A 26,289-nucleotide genomic window follows, 5' to 3' on the forward strand; every position below is an offset into this window, starting at 1 on the left:
ATAAATATGTTCAGAGTTTCACATATTTTAATGCGTCAATAGAGAATATATTATGTTGAGAGTTTTCTTGTTTACGGAAAGCGATTCAATGCACCACGGAGTGCTACCACCAGCGAATATTTTAATAAGAAGAAACAATATCAGCCACACACATGTGGGTCCATTCATTCAATATAATTTATCTCGTATGTCTTTTTTAAACTCCGTTAACAATCAAATTCTAACTGACATCTCATATCTACTTTCGACCGGCAAAGCTTAATGCGGGTCGCCCGACCATTTCTCCACATTCTGGCGGTGTTGTCGCAGAGATCTAATCCCATCTGGCTCGCATATCTATCATCAATGTCTCTGTTGTATGTTCTTGTCCATTCGTTGAAAATGGAGAGAGAATAGAACGTCGAAATCCCGACAGCTCCGGCATATCTTCTTTGTGTTCCGGTCACCATTTCCGGTGCATGAGGTGTGATATGTGATCCCCTCATCGAGTTTTGATTCTATGTATAATTGATTTTCAATTTGAAATGGGTTTTGGACAAATTTGGGTGTCATCGGATTCGGCGGAGGCGCGGAGCCACTATCATGGATGTCCAATCTAATGCTCCATGGTTCATTTTTGACTTTAAGTCATGCCCAGAAAGCATATGGGAATACAAGTACGAGAACTAAGCAACAAGGTTGTGTTACCAAGATCCTTCGTCTTCAACTATGGTTTTTGGGTTCATGTTTTCATTGTTTTGTAGTGTTTGATCAGTGAGGGAATAGAATTGATGGTGTAGATTTCTTAATATATTTTGGAAGTGGTTTGATAATGAAAATCCCATTCATTTTGACAATTTTCATTTCTCATTCTGGTCGGCTACGTAAAGTCGACGGCGGTTGGGATTCGAGAGTAGCGGGGAGCGTTGAGTGGATGACGGAGGCTTAACTGAGTTTTGGAAGCAAGTCACATGCTGAGGCACGTGCGGCTGGTTAGGAGAGCTCTGAATAAGCTCCCCTTGTTTACTAATTAGACGTGTATTAGACTTTTACTTTTAGTGGAGACGCTATTTGCATTTTTTTTGTGTGAAGAAAGTTTGTTCACAGACTTTGATGTTTAAACTACCCACCATTTATCATATACAGTCACATACGATAAATACACTCTTACTTCATTTTATAAATAAGAACCATATTCCCCTTAAAAAATCACAAAGCATTAATTTAGTATGAAAGTAGTGTGTTAATAACCTCTTGGCTTCCCAAATGGCTTCAATCTTTATATTTAGACTGACGATTCATCTCTCTCTTATCAGCCAAGTAGTGTTTCTCCTTGTTCTACCCATAACTGCATTTTCAGCTCAAGTTGCACCTGTTGGGCAATATGGGTATGAAAAGGAGCTTGAGTTCAAGTACTACATCATTGAAAGCGGGTCTGGTCCTAATGCTACAACGATACCTGTGGCAGGTGTTGCCGGAGAGAATTGGAGCCCGGCCACCTGGGGAACAATCGAAGTCAGTAATCCACTGTTGGTTGAATACCCAAGTCCATACTCGCGAAAAGTTGGTGAATCCCGGGGCTTGGTAGTGGCTGCATCAAAAGACGGAAGCACCAAGTATAATGGCAGCACGTTAGAAGTACAAGGAACATTAGACAGGGTTTCTAGGGGAACTAGCGAGCTTTCAATCGTTGGAGGTACCGGAAAGATGAAGAACGCGAAGGGTAGCGTTACTCTTCAATCGTATTTTGCTAACAAGTCTTACTCAATTATAGTCTTACTCAATTATTACAGCCAAGTACAAAATTTCATTTTCCAAATGACCATCTTTGTCATAACCTCGGCCATTATCAATTGTTGATCATCAATTGATTTTGGAGAAGGTGCTTATACGATACCTACTTTTACTTTTATAGAAATGGACAAAACTAGGGTTGTCAATGGGTCATGGGTTGGGTTCGTGTCGGGTCAATGTGTCTCGCGTGTTATAAAATATAAACTCAAACTCAACCTATTTATTAAACGGGTTACCCGTTTCCAACCCGTTTAACCAATTTAATAAATATATTTGTCGTTTTAGATAAAATAACTAACTAAAACAATAATCAAATAAAAAAATTCACTATATTACCCAAAATTCTGTTTCAAAATGAGAAAAAACTTACTAAATTTTTATATACATATAATATTACTATTTTAAATAGCTTGCGTACGCGTATTTTATATAAAATTTAGTTCGACTCTTTTATTAAACGTGTCATGCGGTTTCATTTCGTGTTAGCGGGTTAACCCGTCGTTGACCCATTTATTAAATGGATCATGGCGGGTTGGCCCGCCGCTGACCTCTTTTTAATCGTGCGGGTTCAACCCGCTTTATTTCGTGCGGGTTTCGAGTCGTGTTATCGGGTCGTGTCGAAAACAAAACGCCCATATACGAGTCACTTGTTCTCTCGTTTTTTTTATTTTATTTCATTTTTACGTATTTGTCTAATAAGTTGAGTGTAACAGTACACCTATAACCTAAGAACCCAAATTTTCCACAAGTGAGACAAAAAACGAAAGCAATAAACCAAACAATCCAATTGCATGTGAGCCTTAAGAAAAGGGGTTGTATCTAGTTCATCCTACGCTGTTAATATACTAATCTACAGAGGGAAGACGAGGACCACATACAGGACACACGTTTAACAGTCATAAGGCCTATAGTTCATAGAAGCATGTATTCATATAGCAAATTTGGATTACAATTGAACCACCTGCCAATTTTGTTATCCCGGACTGTGTAATTTGTGACTGTGTTGACTCAGATTAAGATACAGAAATTTCTTATCCATATTTGGTGCAGTCTCGGATTAACGAACAAAATTAGCAGAATAGTCAAGTCTTACGTTTGATGAACCACCAGACTAAATAAGTTTGTTACTGAAATATTTATTGAATTATAACAAGTCTTATTCAATAAGAACATAATATTTCATTAATAACACATGTTCATATAAACAATCTTATATAAGCAATATTCTTAATTTACAATTTCCAGTAACAATTGGCTTATAATAGAACAACTTTTTTAACATTCTTGAAAGTCGAAATAGGCAAATGTCTAGAAGATGACATCAAAGGAGTCCACTAGCGAGATAAGAGCGCTTTATTCCAAAGGAGGATAGCTCGTTTTGTAGCTGTTTATAGAGCAGAAACTTCCCTAAAATTTTCAAATCTGACTTCACCTTCTTCCCTTCCAGTTATCCTCCAATAATTCTTCTGTCTTCCATATGCAGCAGTACCTGGCGGCTGATGCTGATATAGTAAGTTGTAAACAGCTTATCAATCAGAAAAATGGCAAATACAACACACCTAATGTTACATGATTTTGCTAATTCGGAAGTTTAATCTATTGGATCCTGAACCGCATAAGTTGTAATTTGTAAAGATAAATGATATTCAAGCTTTGCTTGCCCTCACTTACTCCATCACCAATTTTCTCTCTTCGTGATTGGCATTTCCTTCATCAACTTATCCATTGCCTTGTTCAAATCAGTAGCCTTCTCATCACTCCCATACAACTCATCGAAATCAGATTCAACCTCTTCATAAAAACCAAACAGATTACAATGATCTAGCTGAAAACCTTAAACCTCATAACCCAACAAATTCAAGTTGATTTCTAAGCTTGTGATCGAAACCCATAATATATAGTTATCATGAAAAGTTAGTACCTTCGCTACTGACATCGTCTTTTTCGTCTTTGAAAACCTTTGGGTCTCGTGACTGAGACTCGGTCGTGTAGAAGCTCAATTTGAGCCGAGTTGAAAGGGCGAGTTTGGAAGTGGGTTTGTGGCAAGATTGAGAGATAAGACGAGTAGAGCGTAAAGAGAAGCTTCTCTGTGTGTTAGAGAGTCCGCACGAATTCGGCACATCTCCATAATCCTGAAAATTAGAGACGTCCGGATTAGCTAATTTCATTAAAATTAATTCCGTATTTTTTTCAAACGAGAATTTCTGACTAACTTCTTTCACTCTATAGTCTAATCTCAACTAATCCGGAATAACAAATGTGCGGTAAATAGATTAGCAAAAGTATATCTTTTGGTTGGGCAAATAAACATGTACGTGATGTATTATTTTCGTCGTGGGATTTTCTATTCATATTCACGATTTGATTTGCGTCCTATATGCACCTGCTGATTCATGATTCAACATTAAGGGGACCCAAAACTTTTCTTTTGAGCTGTGGATGAGAGTCGAAATCTGATGGGATTGATAAAAGTCCTAAACTCTTGATACTTAACCAAACAAAGCCTTATTATGTTACGATACTTGTACAAAATCAAGTCCACCCAAGCTCTACATAGCTCCGCCCCTGACTATTTATGTACTAAGGGTAGAGCAAAAGAACCCTAGCTAGCCTCGATGTAACTGGGTACATATATGCAATCGGTATCAACCTATTAATACAAGAATAGGGCTTGTTGCAAGTCTATTGATGCAATAAAAGAACTCTAATATGAGTCGTACACGACATTCGGAATTGATCTACCACTACATGACATTAGCTTAACTAGAGGCAATGATGCAATATGATCTCAAGCATTCTGCATCAGTAAATGATACTGGTAGCTCCCATGTTCCTCTCATATTAACGACTCATTTGAGTGGGCATGTGGCCTTGTTTTTCAACTAATGATCACCAATTCAGAAGAAGATTTTGGAAGTGGCCGGTAGCTAGTTTTGTGAGAGCCATGCACTGGCCTTGTATCTGGTATGAATATGAACAATGCAACCTATGCAAGGTCCATCAGATAAGGTCTATCAAATAAGTACAGTTCATCAAAAACCCCACAAGAAAATGTGCATCCCACGATTCTCGGCCATTCGCTCCTTTCGATGTTTCATATCAACCAGAGAATAGCCCTATAGATTTCCAAAATTAGCAAAACATGGATCAAGGATTTTTCCCTGAAGCAGCTATCTATGGTTGAAATACCCTCTGAGATGAGTCTCAGTAATTGAACTAGACAGATAAGTTCGCCTTAAAACAAAGCCTCACAGGAGTGAGAAGGCAAACATCTTTAGATGTACAGACGTGGACATATTATACAGTTTCACATCAAATGACCAAAGTAGTTGTACTCGTGCTCTAAATTCCGGTATATATGAAAACTTGCTAATATGTCATGTCATCTGATGGATTGATCATCTTTATTACGAAACTAGCAATGTTGGCCGCTTTGCTGCGGGTTGTGTACACAGTACTTTACCTCCATTTGTTCAATTAAATTATGAGATTTCAAGACTTTACACTTGACCGAATACATGGATTTATATATGGATTCCTATATCTATAAAGCCATGTAATAATGATCAACAACTAACTATGGCTAAAAGGAAACAGACATTGGTGTACGTTTAGTCTACATATTTAATTATATAACCAACAGAAACAGGAATCATGGTTGCCAAGCTGAGCTTCAATACTGCAATTTAGCGTTTGGCGTGTTGTGATCTGTTATAATGTATCTGAAGAAAAAAAAAACCCACAATCACCGCATCACTTAGTTAAAGGTGGTTGCTAGTCGGAAGCAATGAAGGCAATGAATTCTACTAACAGTCACATCAGTGCATCATCACATCCGGAAATATGATCAACGAAGCAACTCGATTTAGAAGTATGACTATCAATCAGAAACAATTGAGAAAATAAATGATACCACCTCAAAACTCTGACCCTAAAATCCCTTCTTGCTACCTTTATTTTTGAAATTGATTTGTGGTCTACTACGGATACTGAGGAGAGGGAGAAGAGAAAATAGAGCAAGCTTGATTCTAATCAAGAAGCGTGAAACCTAATAGTGATATACTAATCTCTTCCAAAACCTAATAGTACAGTATTGTAGCAGTGAAATTATACAAAGATGACATCACGTACAAACCCAAAACCTCTTACCTGACTCCCAAACCTTTTACCACCTTCATTTCATATATCTTTTGAAGAAAAATCACCCAACTAAAAAAAAACGTTTGACAAAGCCTCCAGAAGCTGTTTTGGTGTGGTACGCTGGTACATCAGCACACAGGCAGCTGGCGAAAAGGTCATATGCGTCATTTCACAAAACCATGGCAGCCAAGCAAAAATGCAGAACGACGGGGGCATTCTCATAGAAACATAGGGGTGGGCACGGGGCTGGATGGGACGGGACGGAGCTCATCCCACGTCTCATCCCACTCTTTTGAATCGGGACGGGACGAGGGTTTTTAAGAATGCATCACACTCGGGATTAATCCCGGTTGAGACGGGACGAGATCGGGACGGGACGGGACAAATCCCACATTCCTATGAAGTTAAATAAAAACCGATTTTTTTACTTTTTCATTAACAAATTAACATTTAATAATGAAATTTTAACAAAAAATGCATATTATGTACAAAATATTATAATTTACCATTATTATTTGAGTTGATATAATTTTGGAGTTATTAAGAACATAAATTAGTTTCATTTTGATACAAATATATAAAAAAAATTAAGTTTTCATTAAAGGTGGGACGGGACGGGACGAAGCGGGATATAAATTATTCGTCCCACTATTATGAAACGGGACGGGACAGACTTTTTTAGACCTCCGTCCCGTCTCGTCCTTATGAATTTCGGGATGGGATCGGGATTTCCGTTTTTTATGCCCACCCCTATAGAAACATGTATACGGCCGAGGTCGTAAATGAAAATGTGTGCAAGGGTAAAAGTGTTATGAACAGTGAAACACCCAACTCAAAAATAGTATATACTAAATGTGTGCAAGGGTCACCCAACTCAAAAATAGTATATACTAAATGTGAAAATCACAGGACTTTACTTAGTAATAGCCTAATAGGTATTGTCACAGTGAAGGAACACGGCCCAAATTTTGTTTGGTTATTTTGCAAACTAAATTTGCATTTCAAATGGGCTGATTAAATATTTAAGTGAACTGCTTTCGGTGTTGGATTATTAGGCCCAAAATATGTAAAATCCCGTCTTCCCTTTGTATTTTCTCTGTTCATTACATGAATCCTCCCAGATACAAACTTGATTATAAGTTTATATCCGAATTTGGTGTACATATTCCAGAAAGCACGACGTGTTTGGATTAGTAATTTCCACAAGTTCTATAAATAATGCACTTCTGAGCATTAAGTTGTTTTCACATTGCACTAATGAGAAGTGGGTTTTGTTAAAGCACTCAAAATAGCGTAAAGTCTTGTTTCACCGAGATCAAATGATTTGAACAATAATGTGGACGATGAAAATCCTAGACTTCTTTGTTCTGATGAAATGAAAACCCTAGACTTTAATGTTGCATTTTGCAGCTGGTCCATCACTCTACGGGAAGCTATCTGTTTTAGTGCTAGGGCATCATGTCATTGAAGTATACAACCATAGCCACTTATTCATTCTGAAAAAAAAATAAATAAATTCCACGCATATATACAGTCCTGTGTTTCTTTGGCCTAAGCATAACTACAATCGATTCAAACCATATAGCTCTTTATAATATGTAAATGACCGGATTCTGGTAGTGATCGACACTTGACCGAGCTAGCTCTCCACTTTTGGGTCCATTTGTACAAGACTATTGATCAAATATGCATTGTCAAATGTCATCGATGCTTCTCAGGTCTTGTGGAACGTAGTTGAGAAGAACCTGATGATGGCTTAGACAGCTTTGTGGAAACCTCACAAGGTGATTGAAATCCGATGTTTTCCACAGATCCGACTGTCTTAAACAGACGTCTCCTGTTCACTTCTTCTACCAAAGACCGGTGCAGTAATTGACTTCGTACATCTACAAGTGACCTATTCCTCATCAAAGTACGGTTATCCATGGTCCTGTTATCCACCATACCTGATGCTAGTAGACCTTTGCACTTAGCCAAGGATTTCCTAGCATAACGGTTTTCTTCAGGACAAAATCTTGTGGACTTGTGACATTTTGATATGGAGTGATTATCTCCTCCTGCAGGCCACATATTGTTTTCATGCTCATAGTCAGAGATGAAATGTACATTGGAATACATTCCTGATTGAGAAGAACTTTGAGAACTGATCTCATCATAGAAATCATCTGCAACAGAACAACATTGCAACCGAAACTTAAGATTCAAAATGAAACGATTAGATTAGCAGCATATGTATGCAATGATCATGAAGAAATGGTATTACAAGAGAGTGGTTGCCTACACTCGTCCACTCATGCTATTGTTTAACAGAATTGGTATTACCACAGGCCACTTTAAATCCATTTGTTCTGGCCTATGTAGGTTAAAATGAGGTGAATGACTGTCGAAAGTTTCATGAAGCAGACAAGACATGATGAGGTGATTTAAGGTTGAAGTTAAGTCAGTAAAGTGTCATGAAATGAAACCCCATCTTCATCAGGTACAGTTATAGACTTATATGGAATGGAATATGGTTAATGGTTTACCATTTATCCCTTGAGAATTTCAAAGAGATAACATCAACAAAAATCTTTCGACCAGGCAAAAGGCACAAGGCAAGACTGCAAGACTAGAATGTGATAATGACAGCAGCATTGCTTTTGAAAATATCTAAAACAAAATTAATAGAGGGAAGTAACAGTTAGGCATACCTTGGAGCTGATCACACCCATTTGTCATTCCGATAATTCTGTGAGAACTCATCAAACCTGAGAATGGTGACTGAGACGAAGAGTCGGAGGAGCAAGAATGAAAGTGGTAATGAGGACCATCATTGTCATCATCATCTTGATAATTAAATGCATGATATGCTTCAGTTTTCCAATCTGGTACCAGAACAGATATTTCCCCTTCAATCATCTTCGCAATCTCATATGGCTCCCAATCAATGATCTCCAGTTCCTTCACCATTTCTGTTGCAACATCAATCGGTGTGTCGTTTAATATGTCAAAAGGAAAAAATATGTTCCTGTGGGCACCTGCATGACAAAACAATAACAGAAACTCTCTTCATTAAAATCTCTTGACGTTTGCTTGGAAATGAAAATCTCTAAAGAAAAATAAACGAGTACCATCCTTATCAGCACTCTGAACTTTAAGAAAGATGGTATCATCTTCGGGATTCAACTTTCCCTTGATTGTCATGTGACTCCTTGTTGGATCATCATGCAATTGCAGCTTTTCCATTTCTTTGGCATTTAAAAATGGCTTTGGATGTCTGAGATTTCCCAAAAGCAATGGTTCGCCTTTATCGCACTCAAGAAATGGATCAAGCAATAATTCTTTTGCCGATAATCTCCTGGAAGCATTTACTAAGCATTTTCCAACAAATCGTTGTGCTTCAAAATCTTGAATTCGGTAGAATGCTGCTGGAAGCTTCCCCTGAACAATACAGTGGCAGAGGGTAAGGTTCTTCATCACTGATATCTATTGATCATTATATCAAAACTTCACCTTACCGATGTCACTTTCTTGTAGATTTGTGCAGGGTTGATACATTCACCATATGGATATTCGGACGTAAGCATCTCTAAAACACACATGCCAAAAGAGTAGACATCAACTAGCTCGTTGTAGTCTTCCTCATACAGCTCTGGTGCCATGAACTCTGGAGTGCCTAATAGTAAGAAGATAATGTACTTATCAATAGAGGAAATAAGTACCAGTATTTGTGGGCTAATGATTGATGAAGGAATACCTATAACACTATGAGCACTACGGGAACCACGAAGAATTACTGCAAGGCCTAAATCACCAATTTTGACTTGCCCAAGATGTCCATTGACAAAGATGTTGTCACACTTGAGATCTCTATGAATTACTGGAGGATCATTTCCATGCAAATAAACAAGACCTTGAAGTATCTGGCGTGCCCAATTCTTAATGGCTCGGATATCTACTCGAGGGTAGTTCTTTCTATACCTGCAAGATGGAAAATACAACAGGTTCATTATCGATAGTTTTGCTTACAATAAAATTGAATTAAAGATCAGCATTCAACATATCAGGCATTGGTATTTTAGATCGTTAAAAAAACAATAACAACAATGAAAAAACACAACAATGGGTATTAAGATTGTAGTTTTAGTTCCTGATCATGTATTAACAAGATTCTGCTGATTATACAGTCCCCATAACCCCAAGATATTTATGATGAAGATGACTATTGGAAGGACAAAGGCTTCAGTTAGAGGCTGTTGCAACATATTCTCTTTTTGTCTAGTTTGGCCTACCCAAGGATATACAAGTTAACAGTCTAAAGGAGGAATTGATAAATTAGAGCGGGAAAGAAAATTACTCTCTTACTGTCCCCGAAGTGAACATCTCAGTAATGAAGTTAAAAGTTTTGTGATCAACATCGATCCACGAGGTGTAGAACCGAATAATGGACTCATGATTGAGGGTGCTGAGGAGGTGAACCTCTGAATATAGCCGTTGCAAATCCTCTGGTGAGCGAAGCACTTCGCTAAACTTCACCTGATTCCATGCCACTTCCATCCCCAAAAGCTCATCAATAGCCTTGTACACTGTTTTCATTGCTCCTTTGCCAAGAACTTCTTGAAACTATCAATGACAGAAGAAAAAACATAATATTTACTAATATGTAAAGCAGAACAAACCAACTGACAAAACAACTAAGATGGTGTTTTCAAAAAAAAAAAAAAAGATGGTAGCGAGACTCTTGATCATTACACCCTTTAACAATGACTTTTATAAACAGATGAATGCCTAAGTTTTACTTGCTTGTTTACATGGTTAGTTATATTGATCTGCCTATAAACTGTTCTAAAATGAATCTGGCTATTCTAATTCTTTCAAGTCCATACAAGAGATTAGTGTCCACTCATGCTGTCATGCATAAGCGAGCGACTGTTGCAACAGATATCAGGTACATTTTTAGCAATTGTTCTGAGTTCTAGTGAAGAATTACTAATCTATGGCAGGATAGTTGATATTACTTTACAATCGAGCAAGCCTTTTACTTTTACTGCACAAATAATCTATTCCCTTTTTTTAGGATAAATAATCTATTCCTTAGTTTGGTCAACTTTAATTTTTTAAAGCACCACTAGTCGAATTCCATAGAGCTCAGAGCATAAATCAGCAAATGGAATCATATATACTACAAAGAGAAAAATCTGGCATCTTGAATATTTAAATTAGCAATCTTTCTTAATCAAGTAAAACAAATGGCCAATTGTTGAGGCATAAAGATGAAGGACGACAAGTACTCCTACTCAAACATAACACTTTAATAAATGGTGGTTTAGGCAGTGACTCAACCATGAGGCCATTACAAACAACCTCTTGGATCCTCTAAAAAATCTAAATCATCAACTGTTGTTTTCTTTTGGTTTTATTACTTTATACGTACGAAACTATCCACTGGTGTTGCCCACACGTCGTTTGTTTATATATAAATAACTCAATATACGTATATATACCCACATACATAACATATACAAATCCTAACAAGGACAAAATCAAGGACCTGGTTCTATTGCTATGGCGATGATCGACCATTTCCATGGTGGATTTTGAAAACTAATTCAAAACCCCACATATGTTTAAACAGTTCAACAACTATAAAGCACAAAACTTTCGACAGTTTCGAGCAACAAGAACTAAATCACCATGAATTCATGAAAACTCATAGCTTCTGGCAACTGGGTTAGCTTTCTCCAACTTCAATCATCTTTCACAGCCAAAAAAGCATGAAAATTGCAGAATAAATCCATGAATGAAAAGAAAGCAGTAGTAAGACCATGCATACCCGACCATAGCGACGATTAGGATCCATTTCCATGTAGGCAGAGCTCTGTTCACACATCATGTTTCGATGGACAAGTTTTAAAGAATGAAAACAAAGAGAGAAGAGAGAATAAGGGAGAGATAGTATGAACTATGAAGTGTATAGGCAAATAAAAATGGAATGTTAGAAAAATCAAATATAGGAGGCTTTCCCTCGTGGTTTACTTAGGAGAAGACAAACAAGTAATAAGAGGCAGAAGGGGCTAGAGTAGTCAATCCAACAGAACCATATTCCCACTAACAACAGCGCGTGGCGCCCACTCGAGATTGTGGCTGACGAGGTTACGGAACTAGAACAATCTGTGGCTGCACATTCTTGTTGTTGGTGGGAGAGAGGAACCAAGTACTTGAAGTCCTTGTAGTTTGTTGGTCTTTGGGTTTGGACTTCGGAATCATCGAGGAAAAAAGGGAGGAGACCGGAGTGGCGGAGTCTAGGGGTGACGGAGGAGCTGCCGGGATTTTGAGAGTAACCGGTGGCGGATGGCGTAGGCAAGTTTTTGAGGGGGAGGGATTGGTTTAGTGGGTTTTTGGGGATTTGGGTTTTTCAAGTCAAGACGTAACCATGATGATGAATGGGTTTTTGTTGCTTGATCATGCCTTGAGACCAAAATCCATTCGAGATTTCTTTATTAGGAGAATGAATTAACTTCATTCACATTAAGCTATGCACGATCATAAAGATTAAATATAAGAGACATATGTCATTTATCATACAAGTTAATCTAATAAAGCAAATTAATGTACAAAAATGTGTTTATTATACAAATTAAAGTCTGAAAAAAAGTCTAAAACAAACAGACATACTAGGAATGAAAATGCAAAGTAAATATGTAGCTCTTCAAATACTAAGTTCCGATAAATTCATCAACCAATTTGGGCCTAAGGCATAAATTGCATACCCTAACGGAAGAATGGTCAAAAACTTAGATATTTGAGAATGATCTTTTCCCATGAGGTTCAACATTAGACCAAACACTAAAAAGAAAAGGAGAATGAAAATACATAGCCCGGCCCATAAAGCATAACAACCCAACAAGCCAAAACCCAGTCTCCCATTTCTCCTCCACTTTCAACTAGAGGTGGCAAACGGGCCAAAATCTTGCTCGTGTCGCGTTCGGGCCAGCCCATTTTATTTATCGTACCGGGCTCGGGCCGGGTCATTTGTTTAAATATTAAGCCCGGCCCACGGCCCAAGCCCATGTCGGGCCAAGAAGCGGGCTAGCCTGGCCCATTAGCATTATATGACACAATTAAAATAAAAAATATTATGTACTTTGAATATTTGTTTTATATAACTATTTAGAGTAGTAAAATAAATAAAATACTACAACACATTTCATATCTTATTTTTAAAACGTTACGTATCTTAAAATAATGACGTTTCATTCAGTATTTTGATAATATTTGTGAAATATTGTAATTAAAATAATGAAATAATCAAGTTTAATAATGATAATTGTTTAAATATTGATATAAATAATATAAAATTATGTGTTTAACAAGCCGGCCCATGAATTACTCGTGTTCGGGTCATGCCGGGCTAAAAAGGGATCGGGCCGTGTCGGACCCATGGGCCAAAATATTTCGATCCGACCCATTACAATAACAGGCTCGGGTCAGGCTGCTAACGAGCTCGGGCCGTGCCAGGCCGATTTTTAACGTGCCGGGTCCGGACCGGGCTCGGACTTTTGGGCCCATTTGCCACCTCTACTTTCAAATGACGAATCTGACCCCCTAAGGACTTCTGCCACCACTTCAATCCAACGACTTGGCTAGTCTGGAAATCATGAATGCCGGTAAAGGGACTCAAGAAAGTCGCTGCCACTAAAGACCCCGCAAAGAATACGAAGCTAAAAAGCAAAGTCACAAACCAAACAATGGCTCGAATCAATCTTCAAGCCTCAAGCAATAACACCCAAGCACTCCGCCGACGGAATCTACCATGTTCATCTTCTGCTCTGGTTTACAAAACACCAGATATGTTCTTAGACAACTACTCAGAGTTAGGAAAACCAAAAAACCTTGAAAAACCAAGGCGGAAAACGATTTTCCACCAAATACTGCCGCAACCATGGCTTGCACACTCCGTTGAGACCGGGAACCCACGCTAGACGACACCTATAGGTTGGTCAGGGATCCCCGACGCCGCCAATAATCTCACGAAATTCTAGGTTTCGGAATAGAGGCTCCGCAAAAGTTAGAGCAATGTTTCAGTTTACGGTATCACACCTAATACACAACTATGACACTATCATCCCAAAATCCATTCGAGATTTTTCAATATACTCTGGTTTTTTGTCCCTACAACTAAAAAAATATTAAAACGACACCCCTCTCAAAACTATCTGCTTTAGAGAGATCAAAATTAATGAACGAACTTACAAGTTACAAAGGAGCTCACACAAGCGAGGAAATTAGAAATTCAACAAAGATGTTGGTCAAAGGCATGACCTTTCGTAGCAATAGCGTATGCAACAAAGTTAACTTCTTTGAGGATATGAGAAAAAAAAATTCTTCGAAATCTGGAGCAATATGTCTGATGTCGTGAATGATGGGCATCAGCCTCCAAGGGATTGAGTGGTTGCCTATGACACTGTTGATTATGAGCTTGAAGTCACTTAGAACAATAACATTTGAGAAACGCATCTCTTTGGCTTTGAGCAGGCCATTCCTTAGGGTAGTAGCTTCGGCAATTGGAACATTAGTTTTACCACAGCTACAAGCACTGGCAACAATGGGGGATATAGAATCATCTCCAATAATTAAACTCGTGGCAGCATCGGACAGTTTGTTAGACAACAAACTCATGAATGTTTATTTTGAAAACGCCAGGAGGGGTGAGACCATAAAAAATAGTATCCGAATAATTCTCTTTTGGAGTTACAAGTTCATAAGATCATAAGAAAAAAAGATCATACGGAACTTACAAATTCATGTATAGAGTTCTGAAAATCGCCCACAAAATCACTAACTATACAAGTAGTTTAACTATCATTCAATCCAATGAAGTAGAAATTAAAATCATTGAAAGAAAATAAAAAGCGGACATTATGTTCACTTAAAACCACAATATTAGCGTTTCTCGTCCATGCGTTATCAAGAATGAAATAACCAAAATTAGACAGTTTTACTGAGAAAAGTTGTGTATACGATTTAGTCGGATTATTAAAAATGCCACATGCTGACTTTTTATTGGTGAGGGAGGATCATTGTGCATGTTGACATCGTCATTCCGTAGCATCCGAAAATTTCTCCTAAGATGATTAATTAATATATATTCTGGATAATATGTAATTGTACAACTTTTAATTAAATAATAAATTAATCTTTCGCTTGTAAAATCGGAAATTGTCAAATATGATAAATCAAATATATATACATATTTGTCTGGAAAATGACTACATAAAAATGACTCATCATCTTGCCAAGGATAACATCTTCTTCCTACATAATTTTGATAATTGAAAGGTAAAAATTGGAAAGCAAAGGTAATTTGTCAATTTAATACAACGGAAGTTATTGTTGTTTGTTGAATATGGCTTATAAATTGGGATTTGTGGGTTCATCCACCAAGTGCTACAATCTTATTCTCCCAAGTACTCAGTAGTGGATTGATAAATCAATCAATCGTATTCATCCCATCAAATCACTCCTTCCCCGTGCATTCGACAAAGGGACAAAGGGTCCCCCTTATTTGATTCTTATCCTCTCCCTGCCAATAATCTTAGGGATTTCATATCCCCTCTAATCAGAATATCAAAATTATCCCCGACATAATAACTTAATTGTTGAAGTAACATTCATAGCCAGAAAGAAAAACCAAGTTTCTCCAGTTGACTGAGTACCAATTAACCATGTGTTACATACATCAAATCAATTTTGGAGCTATTTGAGTCCAAATTGATAAGTCCCAGCGTATTGCACCACATAAAAACAAAAACAAAGAGTTAGTCAACACAATTATCATTACAATATTTTAAGTGTGTGTTGCGCAGGCTTGTAACCACTGATTTGATAGCATATTCTAAAAAAATATGAAAAAAAAAATTACAAAAAAAGGAATTGCACCAGCCGGGAATCGAACCCGGGTCTGTACCGTGGCAGGGTACTATTCTACCACTAGACCACTGGTGCTTGTTGAAGTTCATCATAGACAGATTGTTCTAGAGTATTAGTTGGATGCCAGTTCCAACATTACACAATTTCAAGAAATTTTCATTCTGAAAAGAAGAGAGCAGAACTTCAGTTGTTTATTAGATTGGGTACTTTCAACAGAAGTAGAAGAAACAAGAGAAGAAAAGGAACAAAAACTTCATGAAATTCAACTAAACTGTCATTGTTACATCTATGTATTTGATCCTACACATGTCTAAAAAAGCCGGAAAGATTCCTAACAAATCCTTCTCAGTGCTGATTTGAAACAACTACAAACCTTGGGACGGAATCAAACTATGGGAGGCAAGCTTCACCTCCTGTGTAGAAATGAAACATGAAAAACAACTTCTGAATGCACAAACTGTGTAATCTACATTAAAGAAACAACAACACAGGGCGACAACCCCAACGAGAGTGGGGGTGGGGGAGATTTCTTCCCAGAAGCTCGGTCTAGTGAGTTAGCAGCTAGAGATATCAGGGTCTTCATTATTGAGTGCATATTCCCTCCTCCAAAGGCAGGCGAGGGGTGAGTGGGGGGAAATCATCTTCATTCTTCAGATGGAATACATGCTCTTCAATCCTGTAAATAAACAGCAAGGGAGGCTTAGCTTTGATAAGAAATCAATTACACATGTCTATACACAGTCGCCATTTTGTTAAAAAAAAAAAACTCACTTACCTCACTTCATCAATTCCTGATAACTGTGAACTGTCCAGTTCGGGCATGGGTACTTCTTCCCACGATTGAGGGGAGGAGGATCTAGACTCAGGTTTGTCAGGAATGTTGGAGAAACCATTTTCATGGAAAGGCTCCCATACTGAAAGCTGAGGTTGATGGTAATCTGATGTTGCAGAGTTTGGATTAATTAGAACTGGGAATTCAGCCTCAGAGAGCTGATGGTTGCATTCTCCAGGTGAGATTGACTCTTGAGGGGCCACAGGGAAGCCATAACTGAAAGTGTGTCTCTGGAGTGGAGGATAGGTTCCAGCTGACTCTTTCCTTCCCCTTCCAAACCAGTGTCTATCCTTGTAGGGACGATAATTCTGAAAAGACTGTAACCTTGAGAAGTTGAGACTATCAAACAACTGTTATTGCCCATGAATGACACAACATAAACCAAAATCCCAAAGCATAAAGCCAGTATGTAACCTGAATATAAGAATCCATGAAAAAAAACAAAGATGCATTACCGTATTGGGGATGTACGTCCCAGTTCCTCGTGGTTTGTTCTTCTCTTCTCTAAATGGGGGAACATAAAAATTGGAACCGTTTGTGTGATATGCATGTGTTCCCCAAGCAATACCATTTATTTGTGAACCAATATTATGCTGGGACTGTAGGGTTTCAGAGGTAACTTCCCATGGATTCTCTTTCCATTGCTGAGGTGACAAGGGAGGACTGGGCAATAAAGGAGGTGATGTAGCACACCCGTTGCCAATAGGACTAAATTGCATGTTCTGACAATGACTGTCCAAATCTTCACCAAGGTCCAACAGGGCATCATTTTGCACAGTAGTCTGGCATTTACTTTCATGCCTATCCAAAGTGTTTGCAAAAAACTTGTTTAGTTCATCTGACACTCTCTCTGGTGGTAACAAGAGAATCCAGCCGAGCTTCCTAGCTCCAAATTTAAAAGCACTACATATTCGATAGAAGCTACCTGCAGAAAACACATGAACCATGCACACAGACTGTCAGAGGAGCTAGTAGTTACCGTATTCCAGTAGAATTCCATGAGAGAGAGAGAGAGAGAGAGAGAGAGAGAGAACAAGGGCATACCTCTATTGACACTACGGCCAAGATTATTGTTCTCTTTTAATGTATCGATTATATTAAGATTCTTCAGAGAAAAAAATCGTAAGTGTGCCTCACACTTCTTTGATGGAACAGAGAACATGTCCACACAGTTTTTAATAAACTCTTCACTTAGCAGTACATCATCCCCTCCATTATCCGGTACTTCAGCTTCAGAGAGAGAGAGAGAGAGAGAGAGAGAGAGAGAGAGAGGAAACTCAGAAACCAGATCAATACAGAAGAGCCACCCAACATTACAGGCACAAAAGGTATGTCTTACCCACAATATTAGGCAAAGAGGATTTGCAAACAGGTCCGTTTAAACTTACACAATAGTTCTCCCAATCAAATTTGCTGAAGTAATCCAAAAATTTATGGAGGACCTACAAGATGGAAGCATAATCAAGAGTTACAGCTTCTGTATGATTTGATAATATAAAGCTCATGATTGATTGTACAAATACTCACCGTTAAAGGGCCATCTAGAGAAGAGTGGAAAAGATGGAATACATATAGGACTAATGTTTCCAAAGCATATGTTGAAATTAAACCATGATGGGCACCCAGAATACGACTCTCATAGTAGCACCAGGCTTTTATCAGAATAATGCTGCGTTTGAAAATATGATATTTGCCAATGTAGTGATCAACCTGCATACAAAGTACCACGAAAGATGTAACCCAATTACCAACTGAACATCACGAAACTTTTCATGCCGGTATGAGAATACTAATGTAAGAAGATTGGACTGGAATCATCAGACTCATTTCTACGCAACAAAACAATACCAATGATAGCTATGAATCATGAATTGAATTGCTCATACCTGTTCAAGAAAGCGTAGTGTATTAAGTCCTCCTAACTGATTGAAGGATATATCTACAATCATATCTTGCACTATGCATTTTACAAGCTTAACCTGCAACCAAAACACCCAAGCTTGAAACCTATTTAACACACATGAAGTCTTGCACAAGTCAATAAGTAAGATACTTACTTGAAGCATTATCAATCAATATGAAACATAGATGTAAAACAAAAGGTAAAAAACCTAATAACAACTAAATCTGAAGAAAATATGAACGAATGTTTTTCAATTAGTACATACGTAAGTGCACATACTACAGGATAAAACCTACTTTGGATTTCAGAAGAGAATGAGATTCAATGAACCAACATACCCAATTGAAGACATCTAGCAAAGCTCTGACATACTAATACCTATTTTAGTTTTCATTATAGAGTGTGTCAAAGGAAAACACATAAGTTGATAAGACTGAAAATCATCAAATAAGATGATAGTGATACCTACGTGCAACCGTGCAAGACTCCAATGCTAATTTTATTAGAACCGCAAAATGCGATCAAAATTGAAACTAAGAAATTGGAAAAGAAAAAAAAGGGAGAGACCCTATATTGCCAATATGCTAAACTCCACTTCCACCTTCATTGCAAACAAAAGAAAACAATGAGATACTAAATACACTGATATCGGCAGGCATGCAAGACTGCAAATCTAATCCTACACTGAGATACTAACAAGAAAATGTTTTCAACTTAAGAGATGCAATGTTTCCAAGAATAAATCAACCAATAAAAATGAGAAAAACCTCAGCATCAATGCGATGGACATCCTTCACATGGTACCGAGCAGCCTCATTATTCTCCTCCCCCTTCAGAACAGCATGAACATGAGCCACAAACACATCCTCAAGTTGCGGACTGCCACTGAAAATCGTCAAGTCTATATCTCCGTCGGGAAGATACGTCTTCAATGGAACTGACCCATAAGGAAAAACCTGTGAGACTCACAATACAAACAAAAATTGCAGGCTTAACACATATCAATTCCATTCTAAAACTCCAAAAAAAAAAAAAATTATCAACATCACTGCCATCATATTCTCCATAAAACAACCACATTGATATACTCCCAACTATGAAATCAAACACGAAAAAACTCTAACTTTGATCATTAAAAACTCCCATCAGCATTACTTAATCTCAACATTAAAACATAAAGATCAAAACTTTAATATCCAAACCAACACCCAATTAAAACTAAAACTAGTACTTCAAGACTAGACTAATACCTTGTTTGATAAACAAAGAACACTCGCATATACAAATCCAAAACCTCAGAAATGAAATTGAAGAAATTACCTGACAGCCCACGTTAGAAGAGATGAGGCTCTGCACATATAGAATGACATCCTTCCTTCTCCGGTGAGTCGCCACCGTGGGCTGAATCTTGGACAGAATATCCCGGGTGGCCCGTTCAGCTCCGGCCCAAGACTCCGGCCCAATTTCCGATGGATCAGGATTCGTCGGCGGCATGGGGCGATATTCCGGCGAGACGACGGCGTTCGGCTCCGGCGAACAGACATGGGTCATGATTAAAAAAAATGGGGCAAAACAGAGAAAACAGGAAGAGTCTTGGAGAAGATTGGATTAACTGAAACGACGTCGTAAACGGTTAAGCAGAGATCGGAAAATGGAAGAGAGAGAGAGAGAGAGAGAGAGAGAGAGAGAGAGTGGTCTTGTTCTTGTCTCTGTTTTTGGGTTTTTTTTTTTGGTTGGGGAGTTCTGGAAAAACCAAAAACCTTTAAAACCCCTATAAAACGCAAAGCGGCAAAATCCAAACAAAGACCGAAGCGCCTCGAGTTTCGTAGCTTTTGTCTCTTTCTCTCTAGATGACGTCACGGGGAGGGGACATGTCGGCAGCAAGCCGGACGCGAAGAATTGGAATTGCGCGCGCTGGCGGTAATGCAGCGGCGGCAAACACCGCAACAAAACCCTCCGACGACGTCAACGACGTCGTTTTGTCTTAAACCCTTCTCTTCTCCGATGTCCTCATCCTTTGTTAGTGATTTTAGTCAGAATGTCCTCATCCTTATCAGATTTGAGGTAAAATGGATGGTTTTATATTATGGTTCACCGGTGATTTTAGTAATGTGGTTTATGGGGTTAACATTCATAGGGGGATGATTACATTCCCCTTGTGAATTAAATGTCATAGATACATACAATTTGATTAATCTTTTTATTTTGAGCATACGACGATTTACAGTTGACTCTGAACAGTTTATTGTGGATAAACGTATATCAAATATTAAATGAAAACGATCACGTTTAGTTTAATTCTACGTGCGTTAAATATCAATTGCGAGTCACATTCACGTTGTAGTAGGTAAGAGAACAATAGAAAACAAATCAATGAAATATTTGAATATTAGGGCTCGTTCGTTAACGTTTTATGGAAACGTTTTTATGATTTTGTTTTACGAAATGAAAACAAGAGATTGAATTACAAGTTTTTAAAATCCAAAAATGCGTTCATCATAAGTATTTCGAAAACAATCTTCCAAAACTAAAATAACAGAATCGGTCATACAAAATTTAAAAATAAATTGCTACTTTCAAACTGATCGATCTTGATTTTTCTTATAGTTAGTACTTAGTACTCCTCAATAATCATGTAAAAGAATTTATTCTTTTTCATTGAAATGATTTAAGTTCTTGTAAGAAAATTCTCTATTGATCGTGAATTTGTAAAGATTGATAAAAGGTGATGGCCAAACCCCCTTTTTGCTGGAGAGATCGATAGAGTTGAAATTGCATACTTGAATCTTTATTGTTTTTCAAACAATTAAATCCCTTGCTGTCAGTTCCAATGATTCGATGATTTCGATCATCCCAACCCTTCAACCTCATTAACAATCTAAATTTCATCAGACACTCCCAGATCTAGACCCGATCAAACTAAAATCTTTGATCAATTCTTCCACAAAGAAGTGTTGTTGGCATGAACAAACTGTTTTTTGAAACTTGCGAACCCAATCAACAAAGCAAGTGAGATTTATGATACTCTAGCCGGCGGTGATGGGAAAAGCATAAGAAAGTTTTGGTGTTCGCCGTTCGCGGTAGAGAACAGGGTGTTTTCTGAAAACATGGAAAACTTCATAATATTTACACAGACATATAGAGTTGTATTCTCAAATTCGTTTTCCGCGTTTTGGAAGTCAAATACACCGAACGAGTATTGCCCCTATTTTTGTATTCATAAAACAGTTTTCTGTTTTACAAACTAATACCGAACAGCCCCAGCCCCTGAGTGATCGCCTATAAGAAGGTTGATTTACTTTTTTCCTTTTCATTTATTATTTTAGTTAAATTTTAGTTATTATTTTCAGTCAGATATAGCCTAAGAAACATCGACACAGCAAATGAAAAAAAATTTAGACAATTAATACGTTAATTAAATATTAATTTTAATATATATTAACTAATTAAAAAATGTGTGCTACAATTATTAGTTATTACTAAGGAATAGGTAAATACAAAGAACCATGCATAAATTTATTTATTGAAGAAAGAAGTATAAAATCTGTGTTCAAATTTCAATAAAAGTAAACTAAACTCAAAATTATCAATTAATGGTAGTGCCTAGTAGGGAATTGATAGTTGTTTTTCTTTGTAACTGGACAAAACTTTTAGCACGTGATGGGTACAAAAATAATTATCCATATCTACTCATCTAAACACATCAATCATTTCTCAGTCTCATAATCGAGAAGACCACACTGCCACGAGTGTCCTCCAAATCGTGTCAGATCGCTGCACCTTCTTTCTCGACCTCCTCCCCCTTCTGCTCTACGTTTTTGATCACTGCACCTTCTTTCTATAGACTCTAGGGATTCGACCTCGCTTTGATAAGGGAGAAGCTCAACGCCGACACAAAGAGCTTAAGGGCGACAACTCCGCCGTTGAAGCCAAGACGACGGCGGTGAAGCCATGACAGCGCCTCTTGAAGCCTCGGCGACTGGCGACGGAAGCCCGAATCCTCGACGACAAAGGCTAATATGATCTGATTTGACAGATCTCAACGCCTCGTTGTAGATCTCTCGATCAACACCACACCTTGATTCCCTGACGACGCCAAAACAGAGAGAAAAATAGAGATTGAAACCCGCCACTGACCACAGCGACGCCGCCGCCTTTGAGTGTCCAAATCATATCCAAGCGAGAATACATGTGTCCATATCGTATCTAAGCAAGCATATGCGTGTCCAGCGTATTTAAGTGTATCCGGTGCGCATTGCGTTTATGTCCGTGTCCAACACGCGATGCCGTGAGGTGTTGTACATGTCCGTGCTTCATAGGATATATCAAATGTAGTATTCGAGGGCAAAATGACTAGAATCTATAAGAGGAAGTTCTATAATGATATGCATGTTTAGATTTATTTCTACAATGTGTTTCGTGTCCTAATCCAATTCGGTAGAATTTCAATTACTCCGGAACATTTAAAGGTTGATATGTCTTATCAAAACAGAATTCCTCATTATTATAGAACCAATCCGGCAATCCCCATGGATGTGGATGCAGTGCACATGGATGGTATCATTGAATAATCGGTGTGTTAGGCATCATGGACTTTTGACCTTTTGAAAAACTTGATCACCATATTGCAAACTTGAGACGCAACACATGTATGCCAAACAAAATCTGGCATCCAATTCCAATGCCACCCAGGACTATATCCCGTCTCAGGATCAGTTTGTATCTATCTTTCTATCTCTTGAATTCAACATATAATACACTTCAGCCCGCCGGTTGTTGAGTTGTTTGTCTACATGTATTTTACCATCTTCTTAAGCTATTAGAATCCAACTGCAACGTCTCTATTTGAATTTTGGCCAGGCATGGCTGCTAATATTTCAACCTTGCCTAACAGAAATTAAGCTGAGTAAAAACTGAATGCAGTTGCGGAAAATCAACGAGTGATTGATGTATGTCTACGATTTAGAAGCAAAACGTAAGGTAGGGGTTTATGTAGATTCAGCTTTCTTTACTCTTTTAATACTACATAATCCGAACCACGCCTATAATCAAGAATGTTTGAAACTGCAAGTTGCGAATAAATAGGGTAAGGTGGTCAATACCATAGATAACTTACTAGTCAAGACATTCAAGTATTAATATAGATCAATCAATACAAGAAAACTGACTAGAGAACATTAGTTAGTATATGAAAAAACTGGGTCTTTCTATTCCATTTCCAATTGTCAGAACATGACTTAATGACACATTTACTAATGAAACTAACATAGAAGTCATAATCCGAGAACAAGATACATTGAAATCAAACCGGTAATAATGCAAGGCAAGTAATGAAACTAGAGAACATTAGTTAGTACATGAAAAAACTGGGTCTTTCTATTCCATTTCCAATTGTCAGAACATGACTTAATGACACATTTACTAATGAAACCAACATAGAAGTGTCATAATCCGAGAACAAGATACATTTAAATCAAACCGGTAATAATGCAAGGCAAGTACTCCAAGTAGGCTGTGTCAAAGTAAATAGCCTCAAAAATCTAAACATCCTCAACAATAAAACCACAGAAGCAGTCTTTTCATGGACGGGCAGTTGCCACTCCAGCAGCAGGGCGTGGAGCCTGACCAGGTCCACCAGGTGCACTAGGCCTAGGCTGATCCTCCTGATACACCAAAGTAAACGGAAAGGATTAACATGAGAACACAAATAAGGAGATAGGGGAAAATTTGTTTACTTCACTCAATATTGATGGGTTCTATTCATTCTGTTTTCACACCATGATGTCAAATACCATCACCAATGAATTGTTCTAACTATCAATAACAAAACAATTTATACCAAATTATGCTTCCATAAAGAAGCTATATAACAAGGAGATTGAATTCATATTGAGGAAGGGGAAGGATGTTGCAAGGACACTGAGATGAACTTTGAAAATGTGCACACTACATTATCAAATATGTCCAATATATCATCATATAGACAAATGAAACACCCGGACACAAAGTTTCTATGGAACACTTGTATTAGATTACTGATTCAAATAAACAATTTTTTACGCACTTCCAAGCTTTTAAAAAAAGGAATATGACGATTAAAAAGCAGAAGCCACATCATGCAAAAACCTGCGCCCCCAATCATCATCAGTCATCACCATGATGATGAGAACCACGAGAAAAATGTCAACCTAATTCACTGTACAAACTTAGACAGCATGCGCCAAACAAGATGACAAGTACTATAAGGAAACAGATCTTATGGGGAATATGGTAACCTCCAGTCATTAATCCCAGAAAGAGCAACACAAACTCATGATATTTCATCAAATAATATATATACAAGTATTGACAGTAGCCACAAAGATGAAAGGCCACACGAAACTGTCTTAGACCTCATATTGACCCTCTTTAGGTATCAGGCTTATTGCTCATAAAAGCATTACTCTATTGATAACATCACTGTATTATCCTCAAATTACATTGCTCATAAATACAAAAACAGAAACATTAAAATGGCAAACAAAACTTGGAACATACCCGGCGCCTGAAACGCTGAGGAGGCTCACGGCTCCTCCTCTTCTCCCTGGATCGAACCCTCACAACATGAGAGTGGATAGCACAGGAAACACAGTATTGCACCTTTGCATACAGCTTAGGAAGAGTGTAAGCTGCAACAATCATTGTCAACACAACAATATCATCAACACAACAGTCTCAACTTACATAACAAAAGTTACATTATCAAGAACAGTGAAAAAAGAAGAAGAGGATGAAAGAGTAAAAAACATAAATTTACCATCATAAACACAAGCCTCCTGGACATCCCTAACAGCAGCTTGCTCAACAATGTTCCTCACCAGAAACCTCTTAATAGCTTTATCCTAAATCCAAACAAACCCAACACCCAAATCAGCCCCAAAGCCAATTCGCAAAACCAAACCTGACCTAAAGTTTCAAGCTTGCTCGTTAAAATTGAGTAAAGGTTAAAACTTTAAGGTACCTTGGGGCAGCATTTGCCGCAGTTGGAGCAGCGGATGAACTTGGTGTGGCCGCGGCCGTGCTTGTTGCGCCCGCCATTTCTTCTCTTGAAAGTCTGCAAACAAAGACCATTGAGATGATTCAGTTGAGTCTAAATTAGGGTTTCAGGGAGGCGAATTCGGTTGGGAGATTAAGAGACTTGTTACCATGGTGAGTTTCTCTGAGCTCTGTGTTGCAAACACTTCGGCGGCCTTTCTGGGTTTTTATACACTAGGGTTTATTTCTGTGGGCTAGGCCAAGATGAGGTGGGCTAGGTTTAATGGGCCTAGTGGGCTTGTGATTCCACCATTCGTCCATTAAAAATAAAAACTAAAAGGCTATTAAAAACATTTTATTATACCATTCAAATGTTCAGCATAATTGGATAAAAAAATGTTTTTAGAATACCCCAGGCCCTAAGGCCCCAAAATCCAAATTTGCTTGATCAACCATGAATTAGATCATCATCTCGGTTAAAAAGAAGAGATAAAACAAACTGCCATCTTCGAATGGTTTGAAGAACCTTTGTTGACAAATAAAATTATGTTTTTTTTTCTATACACTAATAACCTGTGTGATGAATAAAACTTGTATTTCACTGTACTAATATTAGATTCTTTATTTTCTTAATATTTTTGAGGAATTACTTGGCTTGTTAGCATCCAAAATAAATCTCAACTCTCGAGTACAATCGAATGGCCCCAGGTGCTACAAT

The 26,289-nt window shown here is 37.9% G+C and overlaps 4 protein-coding genes and 1 non-coding gene across 7 annotated transcripts; 1 reads left to right on the forward strand and 4 right to left on the reverse strand.

Moving 5' to 3' along the window:
- Nucleotides 1–1,245: 1,245 nt before the first annotated feature.
- On the forward strand, nucleotides 1,246–1,839 carry LOC126787511 (pterocarpan synthase 1-like). The gene has a single exon (XM_050513382.1). The coding sequence runs from the start codon at nucleotides 1,246–1,248 to the stop codon at nucleotides 1,837–1,839; it is 594 nt and encodes a 197-aa protein (XP_050369339.1).
- Nucleotides 1,840–5,412: 3,573 nt separating this feature from the next.
- On the reverse strand, nucleotides 5,413–25,771 carry LOC126789264 (40S ribosomal protein S26-like). Of its 2 annotated transcripts, XM_050515384.1 has the most exons (6): nucleotides 25,742–25,771; nucleotides 25,558–25,650; nucleotides 25,354–25,438; nucleotides 25,095–25,225; nucleotides 24,133–24,220; nucleotides 5,413–5,422 (listed from the first exon to the last, which is right to left on the reverse strand). In XM_050515384.1, exons 1-5 carry the CDS (start codon nucleotides 25,742–25,744, stop codon nucleotides 24,137–24,139), a joined length of 396 nt encoding a protein of 131 aa, XP_050371341.1. In that variant the 5' UTR covers nucleotides 25,745–25,771; the 3' UTR covers nucleotides 5,413–5,422; nucleotides 24,133–24,136. The 2 variants fall into 2 exon arrangements, with proteins under 2 accessions (XP_050371341.1, XP_050371340.1); XM_050515383.1 differs by lacking the exon at nucleotides 5,413–5,422 and having other exon boundaries at nucleotides 23,724–24,220.
- On the reverse strand, nucleotides 7,375–12,299 carry LOC126789263 (probable serine/threonine-protein kinase WNK4). Its single transcript, XM_050515382.1, has 7 exons — nucleotides 11,726–12,299; nucleotides 10,250–10,515; nucleotides 9,650–9,873; nucleotides 9,411–9,568; nucleotides 9,024–9,333; nucleotides 8,604–8,930; nucleotides 7,375–8,078 (listed from the first exon to the last, which is right to left on the reverse strand). Exons 1-7 carry the CDS (start codon nucleotides 11,783–11,785, stop codon nucleotides 7,615–7,617), a joined length of 1,809 nt encoding a protein of 602 aa, XP_050371339.1. The 5' UTR covers nucleotides 11,786–12,299; the 3' UTR covers nucleotides 7,375–7,614.
- On the reverse strand, nucleotides 15,827–15,897 carry TRNAG-GCC (transfer RNA glycine (anticodon GCC)). The gene has a single exon. It is a non-coding gene; the product is annotated as a tRNA-Gly (tRNA).
- On the reverse strand, nucleotides 16,054–20,282 carry LOC126789262 (uncharacterized). 2 transcript variants are annotated; one of them, XM_050515381.1, is made up of 9 exons: nucleotides 19,878–20,282; nucleotides 19,325–19,513; nucleotides 18,541–18,633; nucleotides 18,182–18,364; nucleotides 17,994–18,096; nucleotides 17,699–17,884; nucleotides 17,110–17,579; nucleotides 16,598–16,962; nucleotides 16,054–16,498 (listed from the first exon to the last, which is right to left on the reverse strand). In XM_050515381.1, exons 1-9 carry the CDS (start codon nucleotides 20,106–20,108, stop codon nucleotides 16,405–16,407), a joined length of 1,914 nt encoding a protein of 637 aa, XP_050371338.1. In that variant the 5' UTR covers nucleotides 20,109–20,282; the 3' UTR covers nucleotides 16,054–16,404. The 2 variants fall into 2 exon arrangements, with proteins under 2 accessions (XP_050371338.1, XP_050371337.1); XM_050515380.1 differs by having other exon boundaries at nucleotides 16,598–16,971; nucleotides 19,878–20,279.
- Nucleotides 25,772–26,289: the final 518 nt, after the last annotated feature.

This window comes from Argentina anserina, chromosome 3 (assembly GCF_933775445.1).
Source record: "Argentina anserina chromosome 3, drPotAnse1.1, whole genome shotgun sequence".
Taxonomy (NCBI): Eukaryota; Viridiplantae; Streptophyta; class Magnoliopsida; order Rosales; family Rosaceae; genus Argentina; species Argentina anserina.